Here is a 23,969-nt window from a genome sequence, read left to right as displayed (position 1 = left end):
CTCACAGCAGCCACTCTGCATCAGCCTCCCATCTCCAAGTGCTAGAACTACGGGCACAAGCCACTGCATGCCACCTCTGATGGGTTTAGCTGTTATTGTGCTCACAGCCTGCCCCCACCCCCAGCTCTGTTCCTTCTCTGTCTGAGAGCCTGCCTCGTAAGGGGTCAGGGGAGGTCAGAGAAACCTGTTGCCCCAGGACATTTGTGCGCATCTTTCTGAAGGAACTGTGTATCTCACCTTGTACAAGATGTTCCACTACGCTCCCTGCTTCCCGAGTGGGGTAGTGGAATTGAATCCTGCTACACACCATTGTCCTTGAATTAATGAGCCTGTCATCAGGTGCCAGACACAGACTGCAAGGGGACAAGAGGACAGGCCACGACTCTCCCAGCCCATCTCTACGTGTTTCTGGTGTTATCTCACCATAATATGGGAACACAGTAAACTGGGGATGAACTGGGTGGGAGGGATGACTCACACACAGGAGATAATGGCCGCAGTATTTATGTTGGATGGGATGATGGAGCTGGCCAGAGCCCTCTGGTAGAGGAAGCCGGGTGGAGGCAGTCCTTCCTGCGGCCATGGTATTGAGCACCACTTTCGGAAAGGGGCACGGGATTAAAAATCCGATGCTTTTGTGTTCTTTTGGCCTGAGGGCTGTCCTTCCTGGGAAGAGCGTGCATTTGACCGTTCCCAAAGGGTAGGTGCTTCTGCTTGGCTGGGGGAGAGATTGAGTCAGTGTGTTGCTCTAAGAGCTGGACTGTGGTTGAACTGTACCCTTAGTTAGCTTTGGGTAGCTCATCATCGTGTGTGTGTGTGTGTGTGTGTGTGTGTGTGTGTGTGTGTGTGTACACACGTGCATACATTACACATGTGCATGCATTCGTGCGGAGGCCAGAGACTGACTTTCAGCATCTTCTTCATATGCTCCTACCTTATTTTTTGAGACAGGGTCTCTCACTGAACCTGGAACTCCTTTCAGTTCAATTAACTGGTCAACAGGCTGCAGACTGTTTCTGCCTCTCCAGTGCTTGCTGTCATGTCCAACACACACACACACACACACACACACACACACACACACACACACACACACGCACACACGCGCAGTGGGGATCTGAACTCTGGTCCTCATGGTTGTGGTAAGCCCCTTACCCACTGAGCTGTCTCCTCAGCTCCCCGAATTCGTAGCCAGAGGCAACCTTCTAGGCAGTTCTCTGGGGCTTTCCAGAGCAGTAAACTATACACACGAGGTATTGACTGCCCTCCCCACCCTTCGTCAGCGTCACCTACCCTCTCTTTGGAGACTCGAGGACCCGCTGTCCTCCAGCATTCCTCACAGCCTGTGTCTCAGCCTCTGCACTGTCGAGGGATGGAGCCCAGTGGTGAATTCTTGCTTGTGTGGCCGTCCTGGGTATTCTGGGATGTGTGGCAGCACCCGTGGCCTCTCTGAAGCCCCGTCTCAGAGTTGTGGCAGCTGACGGTCTGTCCAGTGTCGCCCATTGCAGATCTGGGACTGAGCCTTCTCTCCACAGAGCAGGCTGGAGGGACTCAGGGCACACCTAACCATCAGGAACACTGTCACAAATGCCACGTTCCATGTGAGGCCACGTCCCATGCACCAGTGACCTTACACAGGGATGTGCAGCACTTCCTGTTTGACAGATGAGGAAACTGAGGCAGAGAGGAGATAGTTTGCCCAGTGCTCCTGGTTAAGAACTGGTACCAGGCCGAGTGTTTGATGCCTATCAGGTTAGAGGAACCAAAATATGAGAGGTCATTGGCTATCTGTGTACACCTTCTCATGCAGCACTCGGCGGTGATGCAGGTGTGATGCAGATGTGTCCAGCCTGTGGCCTCTGGGCCACACAAGTCTCAGGTTAGCTCAGAATGTGACCTGACACAGCCTTGGATGACAGTGTCAGTGTGGAAAGATTGGATGTCTCCCCAGAGGACATTCACTAGTGTTCGGAGAGACTGTGGGCTGTCACCGTGGGGCCACTCCTGGCCTCTGGTGGGTGGAGGCCCCGTCATTGTTCACCGTCCTCTAAGGTACAGGACAGCCCCGCAGAGTGTCAGGCCCAATGTGAACAGTGCTGAGACGTGGAGGGCCAGACTCCGTTGCTGTCTTCCTGTTGTTTACGGAGCACAGTGGGCCAGCGCTGCACAGCCCCTGGGTACCGTTGAAACAAGCCGGCTGCGTGCGTGCGGGCAGTTCCAGTTGGAATGGCAACAACTTCCCAAACAAAAGTCTTAGCTCTTTGATCTTGCTTTATCATTTAACAATTTTCCGAATGCTCCGAGCTGAGCTTTCTTCTGCCTTCTGTGGCCTTTGCCCCAGAGCTGCCCCCCCCATTTATGTTTTATCTTTGGCCAAGTGTGAAAGCACCGGGAGGTTGGAGAGACGGTGCAGCAGTTAAGAACATTGGCTTCTCCTTCAGAGGACACGGGTTCAACTCCCAGCACTTACGTGTAGCTCACAACCATCTGTGACTCCATTTCCAGGGGATCCAGTGTCCTCTTCTGGTCTCTAAGGCTATACACATATAAATAAATTATTTATATTAATTAATATAATATATTATTATATAAATAAATAATATAATATATTATATTAATTAATATAAATAATTTATTTATATGTGTAAATATAAATAAAAGTTTAAAAGCACTGGGCTCTTGCTGTCTGTCACAGGAAGCCAGTCAGGCCTGGGGACTGGTGTTCCCCTCCAGGGTCATTACTTCCCGTCCCTCTTTCCAGGATGAGTCCACGGGGGAAATCACGTTCTACATGAAGGGCGCGGATGTTGTCATGGCTGGCATTGTCCAGTACAATGACTGGCTGGAGGAAGAGGTGAGCCTGGGGTAGAGAGTAGAGGCGGGGTCCTGGGAGCGTGCACTGCATGCAGCCTTGCAGCGGGGAGGCCTGAGTGGTCTCTGCACTCGCTTGTTAGCTGAGGCTGTGGCACCAGCTATAGTGAAACTGCATGGTACTGCTACTGCAAAACTTAGTTACTCTAACAGCATGGGTTTCTTTCTCCCTTTGTGTGGGGTAGGGTCTGGGTGTGGCTCAGCCGGGGTCTTTGCTCTAGGGCTTCCCTCAGCCACAGCCAGGGTGTCCGTGAGGCCATGTCTCACCCGAAGATCCAACTGGGATGGGATGTTCATTGAGCTCAGTCTTTGCTTGGTGCTTGGTGCTCAGTGCTTGGTGCTCGGTGCTCAGGGCCCCATTGTTGGTGCAGACAGCACCCAGCTCCTTAGGACTGTGGTCCAAGGTCTTAGGTTCCTGTCAGCTGCCACCCTTTGTATCGTGCCCTGAGGGTTTCTTCATGGGCACCCCGAATGTGACAGCTGTCTTCATCCAAGCAGTGGGAGAGGACAGACGAGATGGAAGTCTCCATCTTTGGTGGCCTGATCCCAGAAACAGCACTCCCCCATTTCTGTGTGTTGGGAACAAGTCACAGGTCCAGCCCGTACTCAAGGGGAAGGTGATTGTGCAGGAGGTGAAGATCATGGGGACCACAAACCCCAGCTAACCGGTGGACAGTTAGCTCCCCAGCTAACCGGTGGACAGTTAGCTCTCCAGCTAACCGGTGGACAGTTAGCTAGAGGGAGGAATGCTGGTTGATGTTAGCAGGCCAGACCTCACCTTCAGGCAGGTGGGTGCTCACCTCCGCCATTCAGACCAGATGCCCACAGGGCCAGGCGGGGCACACAGATGAGTGGCGGGCCTGGGTGTGTCTTTCTCATGGGGTTGCACTTGGGCACATTCAGCCTGTTGAAATATTCTGTGGCACCAGTGTTTGGGGGTGCACACGGGAGGAGGGCCGCCTAGCCATGGCGGATGGTGGTTAACCCGAAGCACACCCCGTTTTGTGTACTGAGTCAGCCCTGCTCACGTGTAACCTCAGTGTGGATTCGGGCTTTGGAACACACTGTGCCGGCCAGAGAAAACCCGTGTGTGCTGGGCCCAGCCTCCAGCACCCGACTGCACCTCCAGCTAGAAGCTTGGCTCTGGGGACCGTAGCTCTGGGGGACGCAGTCTTCTTGTCTGCCATCTTCCCTGACCCTTCGGCTTCCGCTGGGGCAGTCTTTGACCTGGGCCTGAGCAAAGTTCCCCGCTGATCTCTGTCTGCTCTGCAGTGTGGCAACATGGCCCGGGAGGGACTGCGGGTGCTCGTGGTGGCCAAGAAGTCCCTCACAGAGGAGCAGTACCAAGACTTTGAAGTAAGTGGCGCGTGACCTTTGCCTTGCATCCCTGCCCCTTCTTCTCAGTCACTTCCCCTGGGAACACACCTCCCTCTGTGCTCATTACACTCTGGCCATCTCGGCCTTTTGGAGCACACCAGTTTTCCTGTTGGCACCGGGCCTTTGCACGTGGCATTTGCTCTGCCTGGCACTCACTGCAGTGCCCACCTCCTCACTTCATGTTCACATGTTGCCTCTCCAAGAAGCCTCCCCACACCTCCTGTCACTTTCCAGTTATCTCCCGTATGACTTACCTTCTTTGTCACCTGCTTTAGGAAGATTTGAAATAAATCACTTCTGTTCCACACCCCTCCTCCATCTCTCTCTCTCTGTCTCTGTCTCATTGCTGTTTTGAGACAAGGTTTTGCTTGTAGCCCAGGCTTGCCTGGAATCCTCCTGCCTCAGCTTCCTGAGTGCCGAGGTGACCAACATGAGGCACCCAGGTATTTTTGAGCTATAAAATAGGTTAGAGTTGTACTCCGTCTCTCCGTGGTTCTCTCATCTCATTGATTGTGTTCCCAGTGGAAGGACCTTGTCTGGCTAATGCCCATGCCCCTGGTTCCTGGCACAAGGCTGACATGCAGGAGTGCCAGGGTGCATGCAGTTTAGGGACAGGTTTCTAGGGTCCTTGCCAGCCCCCAGCAGTTGGCTTGGCCCAGATGTGCCCATGTGTTTGTAAGACTCTAGCCATCAGGTTCTTCCAAGGGTACCTGCTGTGACTGTTCACACAGTTCCATCAGGGGAATCCGGGCTTCCCTTAGGTGCACTGCCCAGATACAGAGGGAATCAATAGGTCCGGTTGGAGTCAGTCATCTTCAGAAGTGGGGTTCAGGAGGCCCAGCTGCTCCGGGCAGTATGGCGGGGTGACGGCCTCACCTCACCTCTCTACCCCCTCCTGTGTCTCTGTCACTCTCCAGGCCCGCTATGTCCAGGCCAAGCTGAGTGTGCATGACCGTTCGCTCAAGGTGGCCACGGTGATCGAGAGCCTGGAGATGGAGATGGAGCTGCTGTGTTTGACTGGCGTAGAGGACCAGCTGCAGGCCGACGTCAGGCCCACACTGGAGACGCTGCGCAATGCCGGCATCAAGGTAGGGCTGCCGGAGAGACAGCCTGGCCAGTGACAAGACCTTCAGGACGACATCGAGGGTGTCAGGCTGGGCGAGATGCTGTACCCTTGTAATCTCGGCACGTGGGAGTCAGTGATAGGATCTCAAGTTCAGGGCCAGCCTGGGGTATAGCGAGCCTGTTCAAAAAGGGAAGAAATGAAAGAAGAGAAGGAGTGGAAGGAGGAAGGGGAAGCCTAGTGCCCCGCTTCAGACGGGCTGGCTTGAGAAAACCTCTTAAGTGGCTGTACTTCTCCTGGCTGCCTCCTCAAAGGGCTAGCTCCCCAAGGTCAGGGGCACGTGTCTCCCAGTCAGCTGCACAGTGTGATTTGATTGAGTGACTGGCCCAGTGAGAAAGGGATGACCACCCCACAGGGGTGGGGGTTGGGGTGGGGGTTGGGAGGTAGGGGTAAGGGGCGAGAGCAGAGAAACTTCTGTATTAATCTGCTGTTGGGGTGGAAACAATCCAGCAGTGCCCTGCGGGGCCAGTAGAGGGCGTCTGAGGACCAGTGAGACACTTGATTCTGAAGACTGAGGGCCTATGTATGTAGCCCAGGCTGTCCACAAACTCCTGATCCTCCTGCTTTCACCTCCTGAGTGCTGGGATTAGAGTTGCGTTTCTGTTTTTTATGCGGTGCTGGGGATGGGACCCAGAACTCTACGCATGCCAAGAAATCATTCTACCACTGAGCACTACCCTGTTCTTTTTAACCTGTGTGTGCGTGCGTGTGCGTGCGTGTGTGTGTGTGTGTGTGTGTGTGTGTGTGTGTGTGTGTGTATGTATCTGTCTGTCTGTCTGTCTCTGTTTCTCTCGCTCTCTCTCTGTGTAGATAGAGGAGAACGTCAAGTGTCTTTGTCTTTTTCCACTTTATTCCCCTGAGACAGGGTCTCTCACTGAGCCTGGAGCGAGGCTGCTGGCTGCCCGCAAGCCCAGCGCCCCTCCTGTCCCCACCACTCCCTGCCCCCAGCACTGAGGCTGTAGACATGCACGTCTATGTGTGCACAGCTCCGCGTGCACGGCTCTACGTGGCTCTGCGTGGCTTCCTACGTGGGTGCTGAAGATTGAAACTCCGGTGTTTGTGCCGATACACAGCTGCCCTCACCCGCTCAGCCTGTCAGTGCACACAGCTCAGGAGACAGATGCGGCTGCTACCTGTGGCTACACAGTCACCTTTCCGTGCGGTTTAGGCATGTGCTCTAAACGGGCGAAGCATAGCACATAAGCGTGTGTTGTTTCTTAACATGTTCAGTTAGTGTCATATGTGACTGACGGCGTATGCCTGCTACAGGCCTAGCTGCCCATTCCAGTGTGCTGGGTGCTGACGTCACACCGGCTGGGTGCAGCTAGGTGCCCAGAGAGTCTCAGCTCCATGGTAGTCTCGGGATCACTGTCCTTATGGGGTCTGCCCGCCTCCAACACACTGGAATGCGGCCACAGCTGCCGCCTTCACAGACTCCCACTGACTGCTCCTGCAGAGGCCCCGGGTTCAGGTCCTAGTAATAACCACATGGCAGTTTAACCGCAGTTCCAGGGGACTTGATGCCCTCCTCCGGCCTCCGTGGGCACCGGCATGCACTAGTGCATAGACCTACACGTAGGCACTACTCGTACACAGTAATCTTCAGAAGAGGGACAGGTGAGGAGATGGCAGAAACCCACAATGACAAGTGAACACGGGGTGGCAGCCAGGCCCGCACGGTGTGTATCTCCCTGTGGATCAGCACCTACGCACAGCCTTGCAGGTTCATCATAAGGAAGTGGGCAGCAGGACCACATGGGGCCCTTGTGGCAGGCTGTTACTGCCCCACTGGGGTGTGTAAGCGCTGCCCTTCCAGGGCTGTGGAGTCCTACTCTATGTGGTCAGATTTGCCCCCAGGTTCTCCTCCTTGACGATCCCATCCCCGGATGGGTCTTGTTGATACAGTGTGGACAGGGTTTCCCTGTCCTGTTCCTGTTAGAGGCAGGAAGAGGGGAGGGGGGCCGGGCAGCCTCTCTGGTCACTGAGGTCTGGGGTGCAGGCTTATTCCGGCCTTTGGACAGACACAGGACCTGAGCCAAGAAAGCTGGTCACGTGTTGCAGGCTCTCACCCTGTGAGGTGAAGCAGCTGGCAGTGAACCTCAGGGTCTTAGGTACCACCTCTGGGTCCCTCCTGTCGTCCCATGAGAGACATAGCTCCGTCTGTGGCTCCCAGAACTTAAGGCTCTCTGCCCATTGCTCACTGTCCGTTCTTTCCCTGGCACCAAGCCAGTCACCGGGTGGCGCGTTGTGTCACTTGTTCTGCTTTCTGAGGTAGTCTCTGGAGATGCAGCCCAGGTTGGTCTTGATCTCACAGCCCTTCTGCCTCAGTCCTGACGGCTGGGATTACAGGCACGTGTCACCGTATCTGCTTAGAGTTCATTTTTATTTTATTGTTTTTTTTTTTTGGGGGGGGGAGTGTGGGTCTTGATCTGTAGCCCAGGATAGCCCCCAATTCACAGCAATCCTCCCGCTCCCACCTCCTGAGCACTAGGATTACAGTTGTGCCCCACCACACCCCATTCAGACCGACTCTTTCTTGGTAAACAGTCGATTCTGCTCTCACTGTTAGTAGCCGCTAAGCCCCGTGCGGGCTATCCTTGGGAATCACAGGGACTCCCCCCATGCGGGCTATCCTTGGGAATCACAGGGAATCTCCCCATGCGGGCTATCCTTGGGAATCACAGGGACTCGAGTCTCAGGAGGTTTGATGTTCTGCAGAGCCTCCCTGCCCCAGGGCACAGGCCGTCTGCAGAGCCCAACACCCAGGACTGTTTCCCTGCTGTGATTTCAGGTTTGGATGCTGACGGGGGACAAGCTGGAGACAGCCACGTGCACAGCCAAGAACGCACATCTGGTGACCAGAAACCAAGACATTCATGTTTTCCGGCTGGTAAAGCATCATGTCGGGGCCATGTGGGGTGGTGCTTGCGTTTGTCCTGTAACCTCTGGACGGGGGAGGGGCAGCCGTTGGTGACCTCAGGTGGTTGTGTAGGTTACTGAAGGCCTAGGGCACCCAGCTGAGCATCCCTTCAACGAGTGTCAAGGAACTCCACCACAGCCTTGACCTCATCCTGTGCTCTGACCCTTTCGGGTGGTTGTGCTCTCCTTCGGGAAAGTTAGGCACTGTGGCTACTTTTGGCATTGCCAACAGCCAAGCATGGTGCACAAAGCCTATAGCAGCACCTACAGAGAACGGTGGTATAGACGCCTGGCCCCCAGGCTGCCCTCCAGGGCTCCGGTGACACTGCTCCAGGCTGACAAGCCCCTCCTAGCTTTGGTCTCCTGGGGTGCATTGTTGTGTGATTTGAGAGGTCCTCATGGTGCCTGTCCCGTCCTGACTGTGACGGTTTTAGTCCTGGGGACGTGGAAAGGGATGAGTGTCATCACACAGTCTCCAGGGCACAGCATCCTTTAGCTAAAGGCTGGTGCTGGGAGGGAAAGGACATTGTCTACCCAAGCTCCAGGAGGCCGGTGTTCATCATGCTGTCTGCCATTTCCAGAGGGCCAGGCCTTCTCCACCTCTGTCCCCTTTCAGGTGACCAACCGTGGGGAGGCACACCTCGAGCTCAACGCCTTCCGCAGGAAGCATGACTGTGCCCTGGTCATCTCTGGAGACTCTCTGGAGGTCGGTGCAGGGGACTTATGGGTAGGGCACGTCTTCCCGCTGTGGGTTGCAGGGAGGTGATTGGCTGACACTGCTCGCCTCCCCCCCCACTCCCCAGGTCTGCCTCAAGTACTATGAGTACGAGTTCATGGAGCTGGCCTGCCAGTGCCCGGCTGTCGTGTGCTGCCGCTGTGCCCCTACCCAGAAGGCCCAGATCGTGCGGCTGCTCCAGGAACGCACCGGGAAGCTCACCTGTGCAGTAGGTGAGCTCGCCTGGGTGGAAGGGCCCGCGGGACGGTGGTCGGACCTGCGTGGGTGGTAGCAGTCAGCGGCCCTGTCTGCTTGCATTCTGCCCTGCGGATGCTCTGGCCTGACTTCACAAGGACCTCTGAGTTCTGCTGCTGTGTGTTCAGACTCCCCAGGCCTCGGCCCAGGCCGGGACTGCTTTCCTTCCTATGGACGTTAGCTTCCCTCTGTCCCTGCTGCCCGTTTGTCCCTTGAGAGAGAGGAGACACACGTGCCCAAAGGGAAGAGCCTTCTCTTCCTTGCACGTGGCTGATGGCCATGACGTTCCAGAGGGGTGAAGACCCTGTACTGAGGTTCAGATCTGGGTTCAGATCTCTCAACCCGATGGTCACTGACTCGTTATCATGGGTGGCTCCCTTTCCCTCTTGGGCCTTCATTTGTACCTCAGCAGGATGGGGACAATGGTGGCCTCCTTGCCTAGGTGTCCAAGGACTAAAGTGTGAGGTGGCCACAGTGTACTGAGGATGTCCGTGTCCTGCACGGTGTTGCCATGGCAGCAGCTTTGCATACCCTGCTTGAGAGGAGACTGTAGATGCTGGCCATAGTGGCAGCTCAGCATTTGACCCTGGCAGGCCACCTGGTCTCTAACCCCCATCGGCTGCCTCTTTTGGGGGTGGCTGGATAGGTTGGGTTAGACAGAGTCCACACCCGGTGAAAAGCACGACATGGATTGTTACTTAGAATGTCGTGTGTGAGCCGGCTCTCCATGTCCCCACATTCCTACCTGTCATTGGTCTGTGTGCTCCGCAGGTGATGGAGGCAATGACGTCAGCATGATCCAGGAATCTGACTGTGGTGTGGGCGTGGAGGGCAAGGTGAGTGTGTGTGCTGGAGTTTCTAGTTCTTTCTCTTTTGGTTTCCTTTCTTTTCTTACCCCCTCCCCTTCCCTCTCTCCCTCCCTCCCTCCTTCCTTCTCTCTCTGTCCCTCTCCTCTTTCTCTGTCTCTGTCTCTCTCTTGTCTCATGTTCCCCAGGCTGGTCTGGAACTTGATTCACAGCCGAGGATGGCCCTGAACCTGATCTTCCTGCCTCCTTGAGGCCTGTACCACACTCACCATGCATGTGCTTCCTGGGTGAGACTTTGTATCCGGAATCTGTGCAGATTCCTTTCAGTGTAGGTTTTAAGAAGCACAGTTGAGCCAGCTGTGGTGGCTCACGCCTCTAATTCCAGTGCTCATGCAGAAGTAGATGCAAGAGGGTTGTGTAGTTCCAGCCAGCCACAGCTCACAGAGCAAGACCCTGTCTCAGAAAACCAAAAAGATGGCAGGGGTTGTGGGGAGGCATGGGCTAGGGAGGTGCTCAGTGATTAGGCGTGTGATGCTGTTGCAGGGGACTGGAGTTTGGTTCCCAGTACCACATCCAGCAGCTCACACCCACAGGCGCTTGTAACTCCAGCTCTGTGGGATCTGGAGTCCTCTTCTGGCCTCATGGGCACATGCGTTCTCATGCACATACCCATCCCCATACACAGATACACAGAATTAAAGATAAAACAGATCTTTAAAGATGCCCGAGTTTAACAGAATCCTTTTATAGGTTGCTATAAACAAATAAGACGTTTTTCCTTCTGTTTAACATTCTATCATGATTCCTTTGGGGTTTAGCATGTAAAAGTGGTAAGTGCTCACCACAGCAAAAATAAGTAACTTAAGTTACGCCCACCCTGCTTCTCAGTTGCACCAAACTAGTAACATCGGGTAGTCTTCCAGAATTATTTTCTGTGCATTATGGTTTTGGGGGTGTGTGCTTTTGTTATAGATACCGTCCACACATATTTTATCCATGTATATATATTATTTTCATGTATACTTCTAAATTAAAAACACACCACCCACTCCGTCATGCAGCTTGCTTAAATCTGTTACATCTTGGATTCCTTTCTTCATCAGAGACAGGGGCAGCTGTCACTTCTAACCCTCGCTCTAATTCATTTATTTTTTTGAAATCTCTTATTACCTATGCTTTTAAATCCCCAACTCCGTTCTTAGGACCAACCTTGTTATCAAGGCCATCATCTCTTTGAATTGTCCTCAGCATCACACTTGGGACTTCAGAACTCATACTGAACAACAAGGATTGGCTTTTGTGCCCAGCTTTAAGGCTTTGTCTCCAGTTCAGCAAAACCACAAGCACTGTAACTTTGTATTTTGAAAGCAAATGTCATCTTGAACTGTGGCTCTGTGGGTGAGAGTGTGTGTGTTGCAAGCATGGGGACCTGTCAGATCCCCTGCACCCCCACAACACACAGGGCATGGGGACCTGTCAGGTCCCCCGCACCCACACAACACACAGGGCGTGGGGACCTGTCAGGTCCCCCGCACCCCCACAACACACAGGGCGTGGGGACCTGTCAGGTCCCCCGCACCCCCACAACACACAGGGCGTGGGGACCTGTCAGGTCCCCCGCACCCCCACAACACACAGGGCGTGGGGACCTGTCAGGTCCCCCGCACCCCCACAACACACAGGGCGTGGGGACCTGTCAGGTCCCCCGCACCCCCACAACACACAGGGCGTGGGGACCTGTCAGGTCCCCCGCACCCCCACAACACACAGGGCGTGGGGACCTGTCAGGTCCCCCGCACCCCCACAACACACAGGGCGTGGGGACCTGTCAGGTCCCCCGCACCCCCACAACACACAGGGCGTGGGGACCTGTCAGGTCCCCCGCACCCCCACAACACACAGGGCGTGGGGACCTGTCAGGTCCCCCGCACCCCCACAACACACAGGGCGTGGGGACCTGTCAGGTCCCCCGCACCCCCACAACACACAGGGCGTGGGGACCTGTCAGGTCCCCCGCACCCCCACAACACACAGGGCATGGGGACCTGTCAGGTCCCCCGCACCCCCACAACACACAGGGCATGGGGACCTGTGAGATCCCCCGCACCCCCACAACACACAGGGCATGGGGATCTGTGAGATCCCCCGCACCCCCACAACACACAGGGCATGGGGATCTGTGAGATCCCCCGCACCCCCACAACACACAGGGCATGGGGACCTGTCAGATCTCCCGCACCCACACAAAACACAGAGCATGGCTAAATGCACCAGCATCTCTAACATTGGGAGATGCAGACAGGTGGATCCTGGACCACCAGCCTAGCCTAACCTGCAAGCTTCTGGGTCAGTGAGGCTGCGATACCCTGGAGAGGGAGAGAGGGAGATGCCCAGTGTCCTTCTATGGGCTGAGCATGCACACGCACGGGCACGGATAGCTGTAGACTTACACACACACACACACACACACACACACACACACACACACACACACACACACACATACACACACCCCTCTAGTTTTTAAATGTCATTTGTTAAGAGCTTTGCAGTCTGGCAGTGAGCTCTGTCGACCGACCCTTCCTCTCACCTGCCGACTTCTGCTTCCTCTCCCTCTGGGCACACAGTTCATGTTCAACATGTCATCACAGAGGCCTCAAGAAGCAGCATCCCCCTGCATCAGCACAGCAGCTGGACTCCCCCCCCCCCCGTCCCAAATGTAATGCTGACCTAATGATTCATGGGCATTTTGCCCGATTGTCCCCAAAATGTCTTTGTAGCTTAAGAACAAAAGAAGCCCCAGGAAATAATCAAGGACCCCGAATTTCCCTCATTAGCGTGTGCTCGTGTCTCTTTAATCTTCTGTAATGTAAAACACTTCTCTGATCTTTTTTAGGAGTGTTTGGTATTTAGGCCATTGATATATATTACATTTATTTATTTATTTGAATGTGAGTACGTGTATGTGCATGGCCCAGTGCTCATGAGGAAGTCAGGACAATCTGTGTGAGTCACTTCTCTCCTGGCATCATGTGGGTCCTGGGGCTTGAACTCAGATCATCAGGCTTGGCAGCAAGCCTGCTGAGCCATCTTGGCCGCCCTCTATTGATATTTTTGAAGTATTCGGAATGTCACTGAGTCCCTGGATCAGTGCACTCTCAGTGGCCCGTGTGGCAAGAGGGTTACGGGGGGTTCGTATGCTCTGGTCACATCACCAGGCACTGACGTCCCTCCCTCTCATGGTGCCAGTCATCTGCCTTTTAAAACATTAGTGCCTGTGGGGTGCAGTGTGAGCTGTCTCCACATCCATGAACATACAGAACATTCAGGAGTGTTCTACCACTGTGATTGGCATCAGGCTTCCCCTGTGTTAACCCTTCAGGGCCCTAAATGTTGTAAAGCACCCATTGGATGATTTTTTTTCTTCTCCTACACACTGGGGGTGGGGGAGAACTTAATACCAGCTTCATCTGACCTCCAAATTACAACTATCTGTGATTTAGTATGTTTTTTATTTAAGTAAATTCCTCTTTTTAAATCAAATTTGACTTGGACCACCAACTGTGTGTAGCCTGAAACCAAAGTCTCATTATTGAATGTCTTCAAAGGTCTCCTTGTCCTGTCTTGTTGTTTCAATTAAAAAGAGAAATGCACCCTGACCTCTGTGTATGGGTTGCAGGAAGGAAAGCAGGCTTCTCTGGCTGCGGACTTCTCTATCACCCAGTTCAAGCATCTCGGCCGCCTACTCATGGTGCATGGTCGGAACAGCTACAAGCGCTCGGCAGCCCTCAGCCAGTTCGTGATCCACAGGAGCCTCTGCATCAGTACCATGCAGGTGTGCAGCAGCTGGGACCTCTCAGTCACTTCTCCATAGGCAGAGAATGGGCATCTCTTCACAGGGGTACTCAGACACACTGCCCGGGTGGGCGGCAGCTGCTACCTTTACACATGGGTGTACCACTCAGGGAGGCAAGCAGCTGGCACCTCTCACAGGTACAAAGCGACATACCGCACAGGTGGGTGGTAGCTGACATTCTTACAGATGCATGTGGGTAAGGCAGGCAGCTGGCACTTCTTCCCAGGTGCACATAGGCACACCGTGCAGGTGGGTGGCAGCTAGCAGCTCTCACAGGGCCACGTGGGCATGGCAGGCAGCTGGCGCCTCTTCACAGGGGCACACAGGTACACTGTCCAGGTGAGCAGGCAGCTGGTACCTTTTAATATGTGCACCTGGGCACATTGCCCAGGTGGTGAGCATCTGGCACCTCTGCATTGGTACAAGCGGGCATACTGCCCAGGTGGGTGGCAGTTCACCCTGTGCCCAGGTGCTTATGCCAGTCACTGTCATGGAAAATTTCAGCAGTTGGGCAGTGCTTTGGAACTGTGGCCCCACCTGGCCCGTTTAAATCTCTGTGTGGCCGCATCCCAGCTGACAACCTCTAGCTTTCATCTCCTGCGTTCCCCAGAGGGAGAGGCAGAGTTAGGGCCAAACACTCCAGCTCCTGCTTTTTGTGCAGAGACAAGGGCCAAGAGGTGGCGACCACACCAGAGGAATGAATGTGCTGTGTGAGACAGGTCCTTGCTAAGCAATCCAGGCTCGCGTGTGTGCAAGCATGGGATCGTCAAGTGCTGGGAGTGTAGTCTCGCGTGTGTGCAAGCATGGGATCGTCAAGTGCTGGGAGTGTAGTCTCGCGTGTGTGCAAGCATGTGATCGTCAAGTGCTGGGAGTGTAGTCATGTGCCACCACACCTGGCTTTAGCGCACTTCTCCTCTAGACCCTGGCTGTTGGCTAAACCTTTGCAATGTAGTCAGCGTCTCCCGTCTTCCTCACACTGCCTGAGCCCATTTTACAGGTAGAAAGGCTGAGGTGGAGTCAGAGTGAGATCTGTTCATGACCTGCCCATCAGACTCAAACCTCGCTGGAAAGGGGTTGACGCGGTTTCAGTAGCAGAAGGCGGTGTACACATGGCCCAGGCCTGTGGACTCTATTTCCCACTCCAGCCCTCCACAGGCCTCAGGGTGAAATCCTTGAGTTTGGTGATAAGAACATTTGATCCTTGTCTCTCTGCCTGTATCACTGAGGACCTTTCCACCTGTGAAATGAACTGGTGGGGTCTGCCTGGACCTTGACCTTGGCACTTGGAAAACCAGAACTCAAGCTGAGGGCATCTGCACCATCATGAGTAAAACCAAGCGGGACATTTCATGAACATAAGGCAGGCTGGTGATGGCTGAGGGGGGAAAGGCGCTTGCTGCCAAGCCTGATGACCCGCGTTTGATTCTGGAACTCACATGGTAGGAGGAAAGAACTGACTCCCACAAGTTGCTCTCTGACCTCCATTCCAATGCTGTAGAAAGCTCACAGGCACGTGTCCACGTGCACACACGCATCCATGTGAGAGTTTGTAGGGAAGGGGTGTGGCCATACGTGGAAGGTGCCTGGCCTGCCTCAGGTTCCCCACTGGCCTCTTGCTGGCCTGTTGGGGTGGCGGGGGGTGGAGTGGGGGGGGATGTTCTGAAGCTACACAGCTGCTGCAGATCATCAGGCTGCATCTGTACTTTTCATTTATGCTAATCCATCATCAGACCGTTATGCTAATTCACCAATGGGACCAGGCCATGCTGTGGTTTTAATCACTGGGAGGGAGATTAATGATCTTGTCCCTGGGCGCGCACACAAAAGCAGACAGATGAGCTGCCATCTGCATTCCCATTAGTATCTACTCAAAGGTTCCAGAAAGTTCTGGAGTGAAGCTGGCCCTCTTGTGCCTCTGAGGAGCTCTAGCCCCTGTCCACGACATTGCACCTTGACGTGATGATCTCTGATGAACGAGACAAGTGTATTCACTTCCTGTGAAGTACCCTTGTGTACATCGCAGGCTTTGTGGCTGATGTAAAGGGGCTCTGATGCTGATGTGCAAAATAACCCCAACGGTGTACGTTTGTGCGGCTGGACGAGAAGCCACTGGAAGGTGACGTCCCCCATGTGAGGTTGTGAAAGTGTCAGAGGAGCCAGGCTTCTTGTGGCTGTGGCTGTGCCTTAGCAAGCGGCTGACAGCATGCAGTCAGTGCGTGCAGCAGGTGTGGGGAGAAGTGCCCTGTCTGCCTGGCTGCTGCACGATCCAGCGTCTCTTGGTGCTTAGGATTCTTTGTTTTGGTTTAGTGTTTTTGTTTTGTTTCATTTTTGATCCTGGGTCTCATGTATCCCAGGCTGGCCTTGAACTCCTGATATAGCTAAGATTGACCATGAACCCTTCCTTGATCTACCTGCCTTCACTGCAGAAATACCAGGATAACGGGTGTGCTCGATCACATCTGGCTCAGCTAAGTTTGACAAAAAGCCTCCACTCAACACTCCCAGCATTCCCTGGGCTTACAGTAGGGGAAAAGAACTTGGGAGCCACAGTCCCTCCATCAGTCTGTAGATGTTAGGGTTCAGGAAACATCAGTCAGCACTTAGCCTCCTCACCAGGCCTTCCCAGCATGCACTGTTTCCAGTGGTAGAAACACAGACTTCAGTGAGAGCTGGCAAAACCCTTACTACTCTTTCTCAGTCAAACACTAGCTTGTCACATGCTTTGAAAAAAATTTCTCACTGGGCAGTGGTGGCGCACGCCTTTAATACCAGCATTCGGGAGGCAGAGCCAGGCAGATCTCTGTGAATTCGAGGCCAGCCTGAGCTGCAGAGTGAGGTCCAGGACAGCCAGAGCTACATAGAGAAACCCTGACTTGAAAAACAAACAAAAAATCCAAACCTTTTTTCCCACCTCATGTGCGCCCCAAGGTATAGCTCAGTGGCAGCATCTCAGCCAGTGGGCACAAGGTCCTCAGTTTGATCCTGAACATTGCAAAAATAACATTCCCCCAGTTCCAAACTGTAATGTCTTCTATCCTGGTCTCTAAGGTGGCCAATATGGAAACACTGGTAACTATGCCCCCAGCTTGGTTCCCAAACCTTTAATATGTGGTAAGGGTGCCTCCCTGGCCGGGTCTAATTCTGAGCTATTGGGAATGTAGGCTCCTTAGGTAGGACTGGGCTTGAATCCCAAAGCGGGGCCCTACAGTTTCTCCTTGTGTGATACATGAGTGACTTTAGGACCTGGGTGTGAAGCCTTTCCAACCCCAGTACACGGGGTGAGCTGTTCACAAAAGAGGCTGAATATGACTGGACGCTCACTACTTCTGGCCTCGTCATGAATGAGCTGTGTGATCTCAGGCCAGTCCCTGACCCTCTCTGGGTCTTGATGTCCTTCCCTGTATCACAGAGATGATGACAGCAGTCCTGACTTCCTAGGGCAGTTGTGAGGGCTGCAGGCACCCCTGTACAGGGCACACGCATTCTGTGGGGTGGGGGCTGTGCTGTGACTTTCAGTGACATCCCCTCCCTCCTTCATGCAGGCTGTCTTCTCCTCCGTATTCTACTTTGCATCCGTTCCTCTCTACCAAGGGTTCCTGATCATTGGGTAAGTCACCGCAAACAACAGGCTCGCTTTTCATGACATCCCAAAGAACATCCCGTAGGGAGGAGAGACATCAAATGTCTCGGTGGCACCTTGACTTCTGGCCTCAAGGCAGGTTTTGAGCCTCCTTGAATTAGCAAGGCTTTGGAGCACCCTCACCAGCTGGGGAGACATAGCCACCCCCCTGTGCCTCAGCCCGCAGTGCTGGGTCATTGGGACCCGAAGATGCACAGACTCGACACACTCAGAGAGTCCGAGGTGCTCCTGCTGGGGTGTTAGGGAGGAGACATTTGCAATCTGTCCTCTTGGCGGGAGCTGAGCCCAGGAGGATGTTGGGACCCAGGGCCTTGCACAGAGTGCAGAATGTTGATGGTGCATTGACTACCATTGACATCACCTCTGTTCCTGGCTTGCCAGAGAGGGCCCAAGCTTTTTCTTACTCAGGCAAATGGTGGGTGGCCCAGGGACGTGTACCAGAGCCCGGTTCTGATTACAAAGCACGGGAAGACAGATTGGCCAGACCAGGACCTGCAGCAGAACCTCTGCCTGACTGTGTCTGGCAGGGTCAGCCCGAGAGTACACACTGGTCGCCACTCGTTTCCACTTGGAAAACAGAATGTCCTTTCATGGGGACATGTGAAAGGACATGTTGGAACATAGTGTGGGGTTCTCTGTTCTGTGTGGCCTACTGTGATCTGATCCTGTCACCTGTAGCCCCAGACATCCTGGCTGCTGTCTATTCATGACAGCCACACCCTCACCTCAGGGCCTTCGCACCAGACATTGCTTTTACCCGAGGTGTGCTTCCAGATTGGGCACAGCTGCTCTTCTTTGGGTGTCCACAGGAACTTCCCATTCCTGCTGACTTCCCCGAGTCTGTGCCCCGCCCCGTGCATGCGCGCACCCCCCCACCCCCCCACACGCCCCTTTTCCCCCTCTTCCTCATTCTTCCTTCCTCCTTGGCACTGGTCTGTAGCACTCCTTGACGTGGACACTAGCACACAAGCTCTTGAGGGCGCCTCTGCTTTATATCTTCAGTCTTCAGTGCTGAGAGCCGGGCATGGTGCATTATGGGTGCAGTAAAGAGGTGGACGGGAGGGAAGTGGGGCTGCAGAGGCCGGGGTGGTGAGCAGTCCCTGATGGCAGCCATCCCCCTCAGGTATTCAACCATCTATACCATGTTTCCCGTGTTCTCCCTGGTTTTGGACAAGGACGTGAAGTCGGAAGTCGCCATGTTGTATCCTGAGCTCTACAAGGACCTCCTCAAGGTTCTCCAGGCCTCCCCAACTTCCGCTCCATCACCCCCACCCCTTCCCACCACCTCTCCCTTCTTTCTCCTTTGATTTTGCACTTGCTCCTCCTGTCTGTGGGCACAAGGGCGGAGGCTTTCTTCCTTTGGGGGGAGGTGGGGATTTATGCCTTCCTTTGGGGGTGGGGAGAGGGTCAGTGCAAACTGCAGTCAGTCAGTGGTCTGCTCTGCACCTGCTGGCTGTGCTCCTGGGTGGTCTCTGACACTGTACTGCCAGAGAGGCAGGGGCTGTCTGCAGGCGGGGCATCTCCCTTTTACTGGTTCTGTTTGTTTTCTGTAAGCCCCCAGCTAGCATGGAACTGGCTGAGTAGACCAGGCAGGCCTGGAACTCACAGAGACCCACCTGCCTCTGTCTCCTGAGCACTGGGATTAAAGGCGTGCGCCACCCTGGCTTGCTTTTCCTTTATTTTTCAGTGGTCTTACTAAGTTGCCCAGGGTAGTCTCGAACTCACCCTGAATCCCAAGCTAGCCATGAACCCACCATCCTCCTACCTTAGTGTTCTCAGAGTAGCTGAGAAGACAGGCATATACCGACTCTGGGTTCTTTTTGAAAAATGGCATTTTTATTCCACATTCAGATGTGTTGGGGGCTCCTTTGTGGATGTTTGTGATAAAAACTGGCAGTGGTCAGTGGAAAGAGTCCCAACAAGACTGATAGTGGTAAGCCTCCAGCCTCTGCAGTAACCCCTGGTCTTTCTGTTTCTCATCTAGGGGCGGCCACTGTCCTACAAGACGTTCTTAATATGGGTGTTAATCAGTATCTATCAAGGTGAGGTTGGGGTGGGGGATTGCCTGTTCCTCCTATGCTTTAACCTTGACCTCTGTGGGAGGGAAGCAGGGGAGAGGTCACCCAGAAGGAAGCTAGGATCCAAGATCGTGCAGAGAATGTAAGGGGTGGCCCGTGGCACCATGGTACGGCAGGGTTCTGCAGAGCAGCTTGGTTGCTTCTTGGGTTGTTGTCAAAGACAGACAGAAGCCTAGGTAGTTCAGGTCTCTGTTCCTGATCCGAAATGTGAAAAAAAAACAACACGTTTTGAGTCCTAACCTGGTGGGACACAAAGTCCGGGAACGCTGATGACATGGTGTAAATGACCTTCGGGTAAGCACGTGGTGTGTGAGATAAATGGACATCCTGTATAGATGTGGGGCCTAAGACACCTCATATACATACGCAGAGTCTAAGACACCCGGGACTCGCCCTGGTGATGAATGGGCAGCAGGTGTGCCTCAGGTGCCCTGGTTCTGGTGTTTGCAGGGAGCACCATCATGTACGGGGCGTTGCTGCTGTTCGAGTCCGAGTTCGTGCACATCGTGGCCATCTCCTTCACATCACTCATCCTCACCGAGCTGCTGATGGTGGCGCTCACCATCCAGACGTGGCACTGGCTCATGACAGTGGCCGAGCTGCTCAGCCTGGCCTGCTACATTGCCTCCCTGGTGTTCCTCCACGAATTCATTGGTAAGGCCCTGAGCCCTAGTCTCAGGACAGAAGTGTCCTCTCTGTTTTATTTTATTTGAGACAGAGTCTCACTATGTAGGCCAGGCTGTCCCTAAGCTATAGAGATCCACTTGCCCCTGTCTCCCAAGTGCTAGGATTAAAGGTGCACACTGCCACATCTGGCGGATGTCTGTTTTAAACTCCACAGAGCTGGTTGACTTAGAAAGTGGGGGATCCTTCATGAATTCATCAAGTGCAGAGAGCTGCTCTCTCTGTGGACTCCGTATCCCTAGATTTAACTAACTGCTGATCCAAAGTATTTGAATGAGAGGATGTCTGTGCTGGACACACACAGACATACGGTTTGTTCAGCAGCAAAATCTAGCAACTATGAGCACAGTGCTTACTGCGTCCTGTCTCTTGGGCCGCTGGAGGTGCATGTACAGAGCGCATGCTCAGGCTTAGGAATAGGAGACTGATTTCTTCATAAGGACCCGAGCCTTTGTGGGTGTCTGTCTGCTGAGAACCTGGGCACTGCCCGCTTCCCGGGTATGAAGGTGTGTTTGCTGTGTTTCTCCAGTGACCACCCTGGGATATGGAACATCTTTAGGGATAAATAATGAAGCGGTTTCCTGGGACAAGCCTTGTGACCAAGCCAGACTTTGCAGAGTTTTATTCCTTTCTTCTACTCTTTTGGGGGTCACAAAACCGCTTGGTTCACATGAAATCTCAGTCAGAAATCCAGTCTGTGAGTGTGAGTGCACTGTGGCCCATCAGCACCCTGGAATCTGGGCTGAGGCAGTCAGCTCTCCTCTGCCCTGTAGTCCTGATCTGGTTCCTTAGGGACCATCACAGGCTCCCTGAGAACTACTGTTTGTCCCAGCTGCTGAGAGGTGACAGTTGTTCCAAGCAGTGGCCATCGGCTCATTTGGTAGACCAAGAGTGCCTGCCCTGGGCCAGGATGGCAGGGAGTTGACTCTCTTGGTCAGAGGATGCAGGACATGAGTGGAAACATCCTTTGAGCACAGGAGGCTGATGGGAGAGAGCTGCAGAGAGAGAGGGAGAGAGGGACAGAGACAGAGACAGAGAGAGAGGAGAGGAGAGAGAGAGAGGTGAGAGGGACCCAGGCAGACCCCAAGTAAACCATACTGCAGGAACTCATAGATTAGATAGTACGGGGGGTGAGGGGGCAGTGGAGAGGAAGGGACATGCCCTGGGGCCAGGGACAGTGGGGAGAAGTGGACAAGAGAGAGAGAGTGTAGAGGAGGGTGTTGGAAAGCAGGAACAGCACAGGAGTGGGACAGTCGGGAAGGGAAGTGTGGGACAGTGTGGACAGTGGAGGGCTAGGGTGACTTCTCTGCGCGGCCTCAAGCATGGGTTTGAGTGTCCGTGTCTGTCTCCAGGGCCAGCCTGTTTGTTCCTGGACTGACCCTCACACTTGCATTAAGGCATCTGGAGTCACATCAACTCACACCATCCTGGTCCTTCCCTGTGGGTGGCTAGCTGCCAGGCTGAGTCCATGCTGGCCCAGCCCCGTTTCGAGCTCCCCTCCACACACTTCTACACGGGAGCCTGTTCCAGCAGCCCACCTTCTTCTCTGCTGGGCTGCCTTGTCACTCTTACCACTGGCTTCCTCAGCCCAGGGCAGACTCAAGCCTCTGAGCTGTGAAGTCCCCAGGGCCTGTGTCACCCTAGGAGGCCAGCAGAGAGAGTCTTCATTCTAGATGCTCCGCAGTACGATCGGTGAGGTTTCTGTGTTTGAATGAACTCACAGATCGTCTGGCCAGTCTGCTAATGGGTGGTGGTGGTGGGTACACAGCTTGGCTCCCAGGCTGCTTCCCTGCCCTTCACTCCTGCAGTCCAGACGGCAGGCCCACCCCCTCAGAGACTTCCAGTTGGTTACAGGGGCGTGGGGAGGCCGCAGGAGGCCAGTGAGACATGTGCATCCCTTGGCAGGTATGAGCAGGTCCATGCTTAAAATGCCAGTGTCGCCGCCAGACACAGCTCACCGGTAGCATTGAAGGAGGGAGCAGTCTACCGAGGGTCCTTAGAGGGTCCTCACGAGAAAACAGACACTCTGACTGTCCAGGAACGTCTTTGGTCCAGGCTCTTTTCCCAACCTCACTAGCTCCTGTGAAGCTATTAGTGAAGATAAGAAGAGCATTATCCCCTGGAAAGTGAGACATTAGTTTTCACTGGTCTCCTTTTAGAGAGGTTTTGTGAGTGCTCACTATGTGCCCAAGGGCCTGGGTCTGAGGGGATGCAGAGGTGGCTTTGGCCATTGAACAGGTAGGAGCCTAGCACAGAGTAGGTGTTTCACTGGTGACATCCTCCTTTCCATACTGTGCTCAAGACCTGGCAGGGCTTATCCCCGCATCCCCGATGTGGATTCCACAGCTGCCTCCTCTCCCAAGCTTCCCACAGCGCCTGGTTTCACCATCCCCAGCCCAGGACAGAGAGCCCTGCTCTGAGTGCAAACCTCATCTTGCTAAGTGGTCTCTGCTCACTTTGCCCTGTGGTCATGGGCCCTCTCTTGGCTTTCTGTGGGTGTCAGAGTCTGAGCAGCCACTGAGAAGCAGAGCCATGCAATGAATGTCACTTTCTGTGCTCTGTGACTTAGAAGAAACTCCAATTGTCATTTAGAATCAAAAACACCTGTGGGAATGTTTTCCGGAAGGTTCTTTTCGTAGTTGTTGAAAGTAACATTTCACTAAATACGGGGGCGCAGGTAGGGGAGGAAAGGGGGTTGGAAATGAGAGCCACGTGCCCTGCTGGCCCATGGTGTGACCTCTGTAAGAAGAGAGTGAGGAACGGAATAGAGAATGCTTTCTTTGGTGACCTCATGCACATCTTGTAGAACGCTCCGTCATGGCCATCTCCTCACTTACAGATGTCTACTTCATCGCCACCCTGTCATTCCTCTGGAAGGTGTCTGTCATCACTCTGGTCAGCTGCCTGCCCCTCTACGTCCTCAAGTACCTGCGGAGACGGTTCTCCCCACCCAGCTACTCGAAGCTCACCTCGTAAGCTGCAGGGAACTCGAGTCTGTGCTGTCCGGGGAAGGAATTCAAGTCCCGTGTGCATGAACCGCCTCCGGTGGGCCGTGCCGTCATGGCTGGCACAAGCAGCTTCACTGAGGCGAGAGAGCGAGCAAGCGAGCGAGCGAGCCTGGGCACCTAACAGGGATGTGACACTGAGGGAATGGGAGGGGGGACCTGAGAGGTGCACCTGTCGGAACCTTGGGTGCTATGCTGAAGTGAGGGTGAAGGCGTGGGACCGGGTGGCTCATCTGAGGTTTGTGTGGGTCACTCTGCAAGCTTCCTTATGGCTTGAACCTGTTGTCATGTGATAAAAGTTTCTGTCTAGTTGAAGGTTGCCAAAGGCCTTTTATTTTTAGACAGTCTTACCACACGTGCATTCCTCAACTTTTTCTTGCTCTTAAAAAGGCAAATGCCTTTAATCCTAGCACTTGGGAGGCAGAGGCAGGCAGATCTCTTGAGTTTAAGGCCACTACAAACATAGAGTTCAAGGCCACAATCCAGGGCCATATAGACCCTATCTCAAAAACCAACGAACCAACAAAAAAGTGTTTTCAGAAAAATGCTAAGTTCTGAAGTTGGGTATGGTGCATGCTTGGAATCCCAGTACTCAGGAGGCTGAGGCAGAGGCCAGCATGACTGTTTTAGTGAGTATCAG

General features: G+C 54.0%; 1 protein-coding gene across 4 annotated transcripts in view; it reads left to right on the top strand.

Moving 5' to 3' along the window:
* The window catches only part of Atp9a (ATPase phospholipid transporting 9A (putative)), a 108,482-nt gene extending 85,051 nt beyond the window's left edge, over nt 1-23,431 (top strand). For all 4 annotated transcript variants that reach the window (XM_059261968.1, XM_059261969.1, XM_059261970.1 and 1 more), the window contains exons 16-28: nt 2,762-2,854; nt 4,144-4,227; nt 5,166-5,336; nt 8,163-8,261; nt 8,907-8,996; nt 9,094-9,238; nt 10,032-10,096; nt 13,746-13,901; nt 17,465-17,529; nt 18,686-18,794; nt 19,547-19,604; nt 20,091-20,294; nt 23,164-23,431. In XM_059261968.1, the coding sequence (XP_059117951.1) occupies nt 2,762-2,854; nt 4,144-4,227; nt 5,166-5,336; nt 8,163-8,261; nt 8,907-8,996; nt 9,094-9,238; nt 10,032-10,096; nt 13,746-13,901; nt 17,465-17,529; nt 18,686-18,794; nt 19,547-19,604; nt 20,091-20,294; nt 23,164-23,300 (1,476 nt within the window). In that variant the 3' untranslated portion in view covers nt 23,301-23,431. The remainder of the gene's footprint in view (nt 1-2,761; nt 2,855-4,143; nt 4,228-5,165; nt 5,337-8,162; nt 8,262-8,906; nt 8,997-9,093; nt 9,239-10,031; nt 10,097-13,745; nt 13,902-17,464; nt 17,530-18,685; nt 18,795-19,546; nt 19,605-20,090; nt 20,295-23,163) is intronic.
* The last annotated feature ends 538 nt before the right edge of the window (nt 23,432-23,969 follow it).

The sequence above is a fragment of the Peromyscus eremicus genome, chromosome 4, assembly GCF_949786415.1.
Source record: "Peromyscus eremicus chromosome 4, PerEre_H2_v1, whole genome shotgun sequence".
In the NCBI taxonomy this organism is placed as follows: domain Eukaryota; kingdom Metazoa; phylum Chordata; class Mammalia; order Rodentia; family Cricetidae; genus Peromyscus; species Peromyscus eremicus.
This window is presented reverse-complemented; position numbering and strand designations above follow the sequence as displayed.